This window comes from Aptenodytes patagonicus, chromosome 3 (genome assembly GCF_965638725.1).
Source record: "Aptenodytes patagonicus chromosome 3, bAptPat1.pri.cur, whole genome shotgun sequence".
NCBI classification, from domain to species: domain Eukaryota; kingdom Metazoa; phylum Chordata; class Aves; order Sphenisciformes; family Spheniscidae; genus Aptenodytes; species Aptenodytes patagonicus.
Window position 1 is genome coordinate 53,252,771 of NC_134951.1, and position 11,774 is coordinate 53,264,544.

At 44.7% G+C, this 11,774-nt stretch overlaps 1 protein-coding gene across 2 annotated transcripts; it reads right to left on the reverse strand.

Moving 5' to 3' along the window:
- Nucleotides 1–576: 576 nt before the first annotated feature.
- On the reverse strand, nt 577–11,408 carry OSTM1 (osteoclastogenesis associated transmembrane protein 1). 2 transcript variants are annotated; one of them, XM_076333353.1, is made up of 7 exons: nt 11,079–11,408; nt 7,791–7,905; nt 6,131–6,228; nt 4,641–4,805; nt 3,662–3,827; nt 3,261–3,354; nt 577–836 (listed from the first exon to the last, which is right to left on the reverse strand). In XM_076333353.1, exons 1-6 carry the CDS (start codon nt 11,406–11,408, stop codon nt 3,299–3,301), a joined length of 930 nt encoding a protein of 309 aa, XP_076189468.1. In that variant the 3' UTR covers nt 577–836; nt 3,261–3,298. The 2 variants fall into 2 exon arrangements, with proteins under 2 accessions (XP_076189468.1, XP_076189467.1); XM_076333352.1 differs by having other exon boundaries at nt 577–3,354.
- Nucleotides 11,409–11,774: the final 366 nt, after the last annotated feature.

The following is an 11,774-nucleotide window of genomic DNA, read 5'->3' on the forward strand; positions in this document are numbered from 1 at the left end:
AGCCGCACCTCACACGCTGGCACTACAACTTTCCCAGCCCTCCTGGAGGTCCCTTGCAAGTGACACTGCGATTTAAATTTGCCTTCGAGACATCTACATCCTACCACTAGTGCACACGGCTACTCTCATCAGGCGAGACACCCAGCTCTCTCCATGGTGAGGCACCGCACTGCCACTGTTAAGGAAATCTTCCAGCTCAACAGCAATCCAACACCGTGCCTGCTGAAGCTGAAAGAGTGGCCAGAGCAGGCAACCAAAAGCCTCCCCACAAAGACAGCAAGTCATCCCCACTAGCCTTACCCACGCACACCCATCCAAGAAACTCAGTTGCAACTAGCAGGAGTTAGTTTCCGTATACTTCAGTAGGCTTTGACTGAGCTGAAACTCCACCCTTTCTCAGCAGTTGCAGTTCACTTGTTCTGTAATTCAGCACAGCACTGCTTTGATAACATCTTTCTGATGCTGTTTTCCTGCAAATGGCATAATGAGGAATAATAAGCAGGTGCTTCTGAACACATACCCAGAACAGCAGGAGTATAAAACTACTATAAATGAAGCAATTAAGTAACCACACTGTTCACTGTTTATTGACAATCTTTATTAGAGCTGACTTTCCATGTTTAGAGGTTTCCTAGTAAGTATAAATATGAATCAGAGTGCTACCCCACAGTAAGAAATCTTTATTTGCACAAAAAGATACAAACAACTAGTATTTCAAAGTCCATCCTAGTTAGTACACAGAATACCAAAAAGACAAAAATAAACCAAGATGAAAGACTAGCAGCAAAAAGAATTCTACTTCTCCTTCAACACAGACTGTGTGCTTCCACATTTCTCTAGGAAACAGAGTATAAAAAGAATTCAATCAATTTATATATGAAATATCCTACCAAAAATATAACACTGTGTAAAGAAAGTTAGTAGTACAAATTTGGGAGGGGAGGGAGTGTGAAAGAAAAAAGGAGAAAATAGTAGATGTAATATTAAAAATCTCAAGTGTAAACTTTACTGCTGCTTTAAAATAAAAAAACAACAAAAGTCACATGAGTATTTCCGTTTGGCTTAGCAGCCACGAAAATAAGAAAAGCTGATTTTTTTTAATTTTTTTTTTTAAAGTGCTTAACCATCATATCCAGAAGTAATGACTTTCAGACCTACTTAACATGAATGTGCTCAAAAAGCCACTGCTTACAGTATAAAAGCTGTCATTCTGAAATCCTGCACATACAAACTGGCTTTATCTGCACGAATGAAAGATTGCTTTGAACAGCTCTCAATCATATGATGTCCCAAATCAATGTAATGCTATTAGAGCAGGCAGCTGAATAAGTCCCAGAAAGTTGAAGTTTAAGAACAAGAGATATAAAAAAATCTTTTTTTTTTTTTAAAGGCAGCATGCCTCTCCCAGCCGCAAGAAGGTAACTTTATGTAATAAGCAAGAGAAACACAGTTTTACATTATTGTTGTAAATCACCTAGAACCACCTAGACTGTTGACCTAGTAATTCACATGTTTAACAGAGGGAGGTAAATACTTCTTACTGATAAAATACAAAAAGGCAATCATGCAGGTGGGACCAATTGCTAACACAGTATTTTACTTAAAGTCAAACTGACAGTATGTTTAATATTAAAACTGACGGTATGTCCTAACTCAAAAAAAACCCCCCAAAATAACAAGAAAAACAAGAAAACCAATGACTTGAACAGCTTTAGGACTGTTTTGTTACATTGTTATATATTTACTTGAGCCTTAGTGCAAGGAAAAATGTAACATTCTAGGCTCCAAAGCAAGTCAAATACATAAGAATATTTCACAGGGTTTTTTGACAGACATCAGAAACACAGATTCCAAGAGAAATTTAATTTTTTAGCTGTAATGGCCATTCATTTTTATCTCAAGGTTAGAAAACACATTTGAAAAAGGGAGCAAAGACTCTGGCATTCATTAACCTCAAGTTCAGCTATAAATTGTTTCAACCCCACCACTCTCTCAAATCAGGGCTATCATAACTGAACAGAACCCTCAGTATTGCTGCGGTTGTTGAATTGTGCCCACAACCGGTCAGTAGCACTATCCATCCCCACAGTTACTGTACGAATTTCTCCATCAGCTTCGGAATCCTGCAAGCTTGGATTTGTTTACATTCATCTATTTCACAGGTCTAATGTTTGAAACTATTTCTTGAAAGTCATCAATTCCCAACACAGTATCTTCATTGCCCTTCAGGACAGTTTTTAAGTTAGAGAACCTCCTGGTTCATTTACCACTAAAATACACATTATCTAGAAAAAGTAACTTTTTCCCTACAAAGTTCCTGTAAACACCTCTGTATTAAGCCATAGCAAGCTCTAGACCAGGAAATTCAGCATCTCCAGTGACTTGACTTTACCTCGCTTCTCCTTTACAAAAGCAAAAAAAACCCCCCAAAAAACCCTTGATAATTAAAAAGGAAATAACACAATAAACAGACAAACAGTGAAGCAATCAGTTACCCAAGCAGACATCTAAAATAAGCCTCTGAAAATTTAACATTTGAAAAGCAACGATTTTAGTGGTTAAAGTGTGCAAATGACTAAATATGCCGCCTGCTTCAGAGATAGTGAATACTGTAGTCAATGATTATTATCCATGCCTAAGACTGGCAGTTCTGTTGCTTTTGTTGCTGGCTTTGGACATTATATATTACCACTTCCTCCACATATTTCGTGACTTCCCCCCCCCCCCCCCCAACAGAGACCATCAGCATGACTTTAGAGAGATGTATCAGAAAGATGGGAACTTTTCTTTTCAAAGGTTTCCTGTCCATCCCAAGTCTGGCAAAACTGTATGTTATGTGGAATTAAACATAATATTTCTAGCAGGAACATAAAATATTATTTCAAGTTTTGTCTGTCTATGAAAATAACCTCAAAAAGATTCAGAATCTCAGGTTTCCGTGAAACAAATACAATAAATTAGAGGAAAAAAAAAAACATGCAAGGAAAGTGTAACTATTCTATTGATGAGAAGTACAAAAGCTTAGAAACAGAAAAATACCAGCTTCAGCCCAAGACTGAAGGGGAAAAAAAAAACCAAACCAGATTTTTCAAAACCAGAGTCCATACAGCATCACACAGCCCTGCCTTGTCATGTTTGTTAATATCCTTGCTTAGAAGTCAGACAGCATTTTGTTTAACTTGTGTTGCTCTGTATCATTACACTAAACCATAATTAACTCCCCCTTTGTGCCGGCCTCATTCCAACACAATTGTACCCACTGTATACCAGCAGCAGTTCTCAGGTTTTGTTTTGCAGCTCAGCTGTATTTTTCTTGGATGTTCACAAGACTGGCATTTGACTGGATGCGCTTGGCTAGAAAGGGAAAAATTATATGAAAATTAAACACAAAGAATTCCACAAAACTAGTCTCTCCACTCCCTCTATTTATCTGACACAGACTTGCAAACAGCTTTCTGTTCACGTCCAGAAACTTTAATGAAAAGATATGGCTGAAGCTCTTTACTACCCTTCTTCAGGGGACAGCAGCAGACTAATAGTTGCTATTAGCGCCGTCAGCACAGCTGCGGGCAGATCTGGCTGGGCCCCCTCTCCCACAAGAGCCAAGCGAGTCCCTGGCACCGCCCAACTCTAACCGTGAAATGCCAGCACCATCACTTACGCAAAATGAGTATCCGTTTCTTCTGCTTCGAGTGAAGGAAGCTACTAAGATAAAAAACGATCGGTAGGAAGAGAATAAAGGATGAAACCGCAATCACTGGGACTGTATCACTGCAGGGAACAGAACAGTTGAAAGTCCTGCTCCAAAGCTTCCGAGTGATGTTCATCTACAAGAAAAACATAAGCAAGCCGTGAAAGCGTGCACATGCATTTTTGCTGTGCTGCATGGCAAACACTCAGGCCTCAAGACATTCAAGTGTTCAAACATGACCTCAGAAAACAACACTTTAACAGATTCCCCCCCCCCCCCGAAGTGAGCAAATCCCTGGAAACATAGAAACAGACAATTTAGATGGAGCCAAAATTTCACATCAAAACTTTTACAAGCTTCAAAACCAGACTACGCTCAGATACACTGCAGCATTGCCACATGCCTGTTCCCCAGAGAACTCATTGACAGCCTGCGGGGACAGGGCTAATCCCAGACTTTTGACAGCACTCCTTTTCCCCAACCGCTTGAAACCCCACAGTATAACAAAGCTTTTTCCAAACATACATCGCCAATGCTGAGGAAACAGCTGCTGTAATAAGGAATCAATTATTGCACTGGCTAGAACAACAGCAGTAGAGTTTCGCATTAAAAGCCAGAAGATTAACACGATTTTTTTTTTTTTTTTTTAAAATCCATCCCCTTCGCAGTAACAAGAAATTAAAGTGCAGCTACTTAAACTGGAATGCACTCGGGTGATCAGGAGCTTCAGTCACGCTCCTGCTGCACTGACTGAGGACAGGACCTATCAAGACAGCCCCTCCGGGCTAACTTCTTCCTCACGGGACATCAACCTGACAAAGGCACTGCTGCCAGTACTGTCCCACACCGAAAGGGAAGAGGCAATCCCTAGCAAGACAAGCACAAATGGCTCAGATTAATAAACACCTCCATGACAAGGTCTCCCTGTTGAATATTAATAAATACTTACTGCATCTTCCACGTCGATACACAAGTGTGTGGAGTGCCCGGACTCACCGCCTTGCCTGTTCATCCTTTGCAAGTTGTTATACAGGTCATTCAACATTTTGTAGGTTTCGTTGCAGTTTTTACATACCTCTGTGTAGTTATTTGGTGACAGATAGACTGTTTGTCCCTAGGGTTATAAAACTCTGTATGAATGCTCTTTTCAGGCATTATTAAAAAAAACCAACTTAAAAACTAGAGTCAAGTTTGAACTAAAATCCAGATTTTTAGCATCCTAGATTGAATAGCGGCCCAGACGGAGAACTCACATGAGAATGCAGGAGGAAAAGGGACCAACTCTAATTCACTAGGGACAGGATCCATTTCCTGCAGGTTCTGCATCTCAGACTGTTCTTTGGACTAGCAGCTTTTTTATTTAAACACTTATTGTTAAAGTACCAGTTCCCAGAAAAAAAAAAAAGAATTACTAGCAATTAAATGTTATTCTGGAGCCAGAGATACCGGGTTCCTTAATAGGGTTTTTTCGTTTGTTTTTGTTTGCCCATACCTAACAACTGTTAGGTTGCTACTGCTGAGCTATATTGGCAAGGACAGACTGTGCCATAGTAGGTAATACTTTTCATTTGTGGCCTTCACCACCCCTGAATGAAATACGACACACCTGAAAACAAAACTACAATCTCTAAAGATATTCCAACCCAGTAATGGTTGTACCAGCTACCCACCAACCACTGGGTTACGTTCTAGTTCAGACACTTGAAGTGATCGATAGGCCAGTCCACACTGCTCCTGACCAAGGCCTATAAAGGCACATTTCCTAGAAATCATTAATAATAAAAGCAGCAGACAGTTTCCTCAGAGATTGTCCCATACCCATTGTTTCCCATTTTTACTACTGAACGATCCCGGAACTTGGTCAGTTTCTGATTGAAATGGAATATGCGCAGTTTCTTAGGCTATTTAGGGCATTTTCTTTGAGGACAATTACCACATTTATTTCACTAAGTTATATCGCCTTTGCAATATGGACAAACTTTAACTACCCATAATTTTACTCGTCAAAAGAATTGTTACAACGATTTAAGGTAGCTGGTCTTTCTGAACCAGTCTATATTATCAAAAGGTTATTTAAAGATTGAATTGTTAAGTCAGAAGACAACAATTCCACAAAGAGACAGAAAAAGACTTACAGCACGCAGACCTGCCGTTTCTTACTGTATAATTATCAACCATTGCGAATTCAGAAATTCTGATGTGAATTAGCATTGCAATTACATACAAAATTAATTCAAGGTGAATATTAATTAGAATTAATTTTAGGCTCTCAATCTGTAAACATCTGCGTTTTACAGATCATTGCTTTATCTGCCTAAAAGTCACAAACTCACCAGCAGTTTATTTGCCTAATCTGTATCTGCGGTTTATTCAGCAGAAGTCAGATTTTGCTAGCAATTAGAGGATTTAGCGCTTCTCTTAAATACACAGCATAAATACCTGGAAGTTATGTTCAAAACATGTCAGAGATTTATTGAATAAATCCAGGAATTCTACGGTAGAATTTGATAATCCCTCACTGTTGTTCTTTAAACAATCTGTCAAAAAGAAAGAAAAACATCAGGATATTCTCATTTCTAACATTTCCATAGCTGACAAGCCCCAGACACTCCACTCCTGAAAAAAGAGCTCTCGACTATAAAAGACGGGTCTAGTCAACACTGTGGTTTCCTTATCTGCGTGCCATTGATGTCTCAGACCTGCTGACCTAACTCTTCATCGAGAGCATATTTCAGAATTAATTGGCCTTGATTAAGTGAGATGAAGACTATCATCAAGAGCTTTCTGAAGAGGGAGTCTGAATTATCTTTGGACTTTAAGATAAAACAAGACATTACTTTTACTTTCTAGCCTGCAGATCTGGCTTTGCCCAGCAACAGTAACAGCCATTACGTGAAAGCAGAAGCACCAGCAGCGGAGATGAAAGGGAGAGCATCCAGGAAACAGCTAGGCCACGAACACAATAGTAGAAATCAGAGCGTAGGTTATTACTGTTGAAGAAAAGAGCTGATCGTTTCACCAGCTTCGAGGGGAGCTCTGCGGCTTTCCTCCCAGTCACAGGCTCAACCTTACCATGTCACTGCTTCCATCCCTCCCACCCCACTTCAGGTGCTCTAACCAGAAAGACCCTTGAAAACAACAGTGGCTTGGGAATTTAGATGTTCAGCAACAGCACCGTGAGAGCAAGCCAACAGCCTAGAAAATTCTCCTGAAAGAACGAAGCGCCGTCAGTACTGAGGGCGAGCATTCAGCTGGACGCCGGGCAGGCAGCACACAGGTCACAGGCTAAGCACGGCAGGACAGCACAGACCACAGAGCTGCTCCTGTACAGCCCTTCCAGCCTTCACACAGCCCAGACTCAGAAATGAAAACAAACTCTTCTGGGCTCTCAAGGGACCCTGCAGCAAACCCAGCGTCTTTAACGCTCAACTCCATGGTGCTATTCCCACTGTTTTCTAGCGCATCTATTAGCATAGGGTCCCACTTCCCCCACCAGGGGAATGGCAAAAAGCCATAGTTTAGCTGTAAGCATGGCACAGCACCATCAGCATGGGGACAGTGAGAGACAGGCTTTGCCTGTCTTGGCAAAAGACTTGTCTTGTCCATAGACTTGGACATCCTCTACCCATAAAATGAAATAAAAAGCATGGCTGTGGAGGCAGATACCGTTCAACGTGTAAGCATTCCAGAGTTACTGACTTTATTAACAAACAAGGAGAAGTTTCTTATGTAAGTTTTTTAAAAATGGGAAGACTGGGAGAAACAGAAGAAACCTCAATGAAGCTAAGGAAAGTCTCCAGCAGGGTCTGTAGATCACAAAGGAAACTAACATAACTACCTTTTGAAAGAATAGCCTAAACCAAATATTTATATAACAACTGATTTTTCCAACAGACTAGTGCCCTCATATTTTGGCAGTCTCCCTTACAAAATAAAAAGCTCCTGTACCCCTCATTGGAGTGGCTGTAGTTTAGGATTTTTATGTTATATACTGTCTGTATTTAAACAAATACATACAATTCTGATCTGTGCAAATTTTAGGGGCAAAATTAAGCTAAGTCATAACAGTAGCATGAAAGCTACAGAATGAGTCACATACTTGCACAGTTGGCTGCTTCCCAGGTTTCGTTAAAGAACACCGAAAGGGTCACAACTATCTGCAGCCTGTCTGAGGTCAAGATGCTTTTGGCACAATTGTGGCTCTCGGAAGAATTCTAGAAGAAAAAAAGGAAACAACAAGAAAAAAAAAAAAACAATCAAGTGTTAAAAATACAAAGGGAAAATTTTGAAACATGTTTTAGGCAAGCACAGCTAAACAATCACGTCTTATCACATTGGTATTTCTAGAATAGGCAGAGTGGAATCAACGGAACAATAAAAATCTTTTCATCATCCAAATCATACTATGAGCACCACAGTTTACTGCACATGGTCTTTGAAGACCTACTAGGACTGCATGCAAGTCAGTCAAAAATATGCGACTGGAAGGAGAAAAAAAAAAAAGGCAAGCAGAAAGACAGGGCCCCCTCTGCCAGGTAGCTCATATTCATCCATTTCTGGGCCGCTGCCCCAGGAGCCAGCTCAAGACACGAGCAGCCAGAGAGAAGGATGTTAGACTGCAGGAATATTTGAAGGAGCTGAACCAACAGACTGGCCTCAAAACAAAACTCAAACAACAGAAAACAACGTCCAAAACTGCTGTACCAACGTATTGTATCAACAGCAAACTTCCCCCCGATGCAGCAATACCAGGAACGCAGTCCTCCGCAAAGTGGTGCCCACGGCCACTCCCCCAAGCCCATGACCAGGCCGGGCTCTCGGCCTCCCCAGACGTAGGTACCAAGCTCACCTGGGCTTAGCAAGCCACCCAATGCACCCCATCCTCAAAGCAGGCACTGGCACAACTCTTACAGCAACTTATTCTCCGGACCAAGTTAATGAAAAAGTGCAGAGCGACTGTAAAAGTGGTTACCGAATAAACAGGAAGCATCCCTATCAGAATTCAGAACGATGTTTTTCTCCCTCAAATCATTGATACGAAACCATGATCTCCAGTCAGCTGACTCCTAGAGCTCTAGGCTCCTGGTTTCTGGCTGCTAAATTGACTTAAGCACTTCTCAAAATTGCCAAAGCTGCCAAAAGCCTCTTTGATAAGTGACGTGGGACATACAAGAAAATAATCTCTTTAATGAGAAACATGTTCCTTACAGAGCTTTATGAGAGATCCAGTTTCCGCCTCTCTTTGTTAAAGCAGGTTTATTTTTTAAATAAGAAGTTTCCCTCGGAGACTCAACTGCAGGAATCGAATATTGCCACATCTGGTAACTCCTACGTTCAACCCGCTTTCATTTCTACTAGATTACAAACAGATACGCAAGAAAGTTGTTTATGCGGGAAACCCTCTGGTTGCTTCATGAAGGCCTTTAACTGTGACACTTCCTCACCAGCTGGACCCACGAGTGGGAAAAAGCGCTTTAAATCCAAAACTGAATCAAGTAGACCCATATCATTCCTTAAATATGTTTGCCTGATTTAATCTTTAATTAGCCTAGTGAGGAGGATTTTACATTTCAGAGATGTCCAAAACTTAACTTGGCTCCTTCTTTCATGTTGCACTATAACTATTGTAGGATGGCAAAGATAAAAACATCAGATATCTGATTACTTGTGATCATGGATTGAGGCTGCAAGAGGTCACCTCCTTTATTTATTTGGTTAGTTAATCCATGCACAGAAGGAAAGCCAAACGCCCTCTAATACAGATGTGTCTTCCAGACCACACAGTGGACCAGTCCTCCCAGGCTGCCAGTACTCAAGAACAGCAGCTGCAATGAGTTCATACATATTGTAAGTACTGGGATATGTTTGGCAACCTAATCCTAGCCAAAACATCACGCTGAAAGTACCCAAGAGAATTACATACTCAATTTCTCACTTTTACATTACCTAGTCACTGGTATGAAACAATGAGAATCAAACCTGAGAAACAAATAAACAGACTACAGGTTTGCAAACTAAGACAAGAGACCATTTGCCCTGGAGAGGACAATTATCAAATGAACGTCCACGCGCTTTTCCAATACGAGCACTGGGATGGTGAGGGGAAACAGGCAGACAATGCATCAAAACCAGAAAGTGATACTTCTTCACACGGCAGGTAACTAAAGCTGTGAAATGGTTTGCAGCAGGACACTGCAGCACCAGAAGTTTATCTGGGTTTAAACAACAGATTTTTCTTGTCAATGGCAACTCTAAATACAGATTCAGAAATCCCAAGACTGGAAGCACAATCCAGGGGACACACTGCTATAAACTTGCCCTCTGCTTGTACTCTTACCGGGGCACCCACTTCTAGCCATCATCAGAGAACGGACAAAGGTCCTTTGGTCTGATCCACTATTGTCATCCTCGCATCGTCCCAGGGACTTTTACAAATGGATAAACTGGATGAGAACACGCAAAACTAGTCATGAACCACCTCCAACACTAAGAAATGGAAAAAAAAAATTACGAGCAAGAGTCTGGAGGATGTAAACAGAAGACCCAGCTTCAGTCAAGGTGGGGTCCACAGACTTCAGCCAGCGCTCAGGACTTCTAGTTTGCTGCCACACACTCCCACCAGCTTTGGAGCCAAGAACACTGCGACATGGCTCCCCACAGATGATGTGCATCACTCACCACAGCTTCAGATACCATCAATTTTCCAAGAAGTGCCGGGCAATTCTGTCAGTGTTCCTCATTAGTGCTATACAACAACGACCTGCGAGCCAGACTGCTGCTTTAGGTATTGCTACATCAGCAAGAACAACTCAAGTTTTTCCACTTGCACAGAGGAGCAAAGCTTTTTTTCTGCAGGTGGAGCTACTTGCCCTTAATCACGCCGGGAGCTGGCTGCACCCACCATGCCACAACACCAGGCAGCAGAAGGCAGCCATCACCGGCAGCGGTGCTTCCCAAACATTCCCAGCCTCCATTAAACCACCTTATGCACCCGGTGGGGCTTACAGCGTGGGAACTGACCTTGGCAGGCTGGAGGTCCGCTTACCCAAGACTCGGGTGCCCCGCTCACCGCACTAGTGTCACAGGTCACACCGCCGGCCGCACCCAGGCCTGGCCTAACACACGCTGCCTCTCTTCGCCCCCCGCACGGAGCTGGCCGAGACGCCCCCCGTCACGCCGCAGGGAAGGGCGAAGCAGCAGCGTCTCAGGGCCCGACTGCGCTCTGGTCCAGGGCTCACATGACTGGAAGCCTTAAAGAAACAGCCCAGGCCCCCCAGCCCGGCCCCGGGGCGGGGAGGGCGGCACGCCGGACCCCCGCCCCGAGCAGCCTCGCAGTCCCCCTTCGCCCGCCCGCCCCCCTTCCCCCCCCCCGGCCCCGCGGACGCACCCCGACGGCGCGGACGATGTTGCCGTACTGTGCGAGGAGGCGGCGGTAGTGGCGGTGGCAGGCCTGGCAGAGCCGCACCGGGCGGGCGCGGCGGCCCAGGCAGCCCGTCAGCGCCGCGCTGCCCTCCGCGAAGGCGGCGAGGAGGTGGCGGCACTCGGGCTCCAGCTCGGGCAGGTCGCCGGGCAGCCCCGCTCCCCACAGCTCCTCCGCCAGCTCCCCCGCCTCGCCCAGCGCCTCCAGCGCCAGGGGCCGGCGCGCCTCCCCGGCGGCGGGGCCGAGGGCGAGCGCCAGGGCGGGCAGCAGCGGCAGGAGGCAGCGCAGCGGCGCCATGGCGGCCGCGCCGAGGAACCGGAAGCGCTGTACCGGGCAACGGCCCGCCTCCGCCGCGGGGCTCCGCCGTTCATTGGCCGCGGCGGGTAGGGGGCGGGGGAAGGGGCGGGGCAGAGGCGGGCGGGGGAGGCGGGGACCGCGGGCGGGGCCGGCCGCGGGGGTGGCGGCGGGGCAGGGCGGGGCGGGGCGCGGCCTCTTCCCGGGGCACGGCGCTGGGGCGTCCCCAGGTCCGGGTGCTGTGCCGGCCGGGAAGGCGTACCTGACTCGGGACACGTTCTGCTCCACGGGGAGTGCGGTTCCCGTGCCGTGCGTTTCATCCGGGCGACGCTCTCTTCATCCGAAAAGGGGGTTCAAAAGCACCTGTCC

What these genes read in the sequence shown, in the direction of transcription:
- OSTM1 (XM_076333353.1), bottom strand. Translation starts at nt 11,408, where the DNA reads ATGGCGCCGCTGCGCTGCCTCCTGCCGCTGCTGCCCGCCCTGGCGCTC. An exon ending in ACATCGTCCGCGCCGTCGGG is followed by an intron (nt 7,906 to 11,078) that starts GTGCGTCCGCGG and finishes TTTTTCTTCTAG; the next exon opens with AATTCTTCCGAGAGCCACAA. An exon ending in GTTTTGAACATAACTTCCAG is followed by an intron (nt 4,806 to 6,130) that starts GTATTTATGCTG and finishes TTATAACCCTAG; the next exon opens with GGACAAACAGTCTATCTGTC.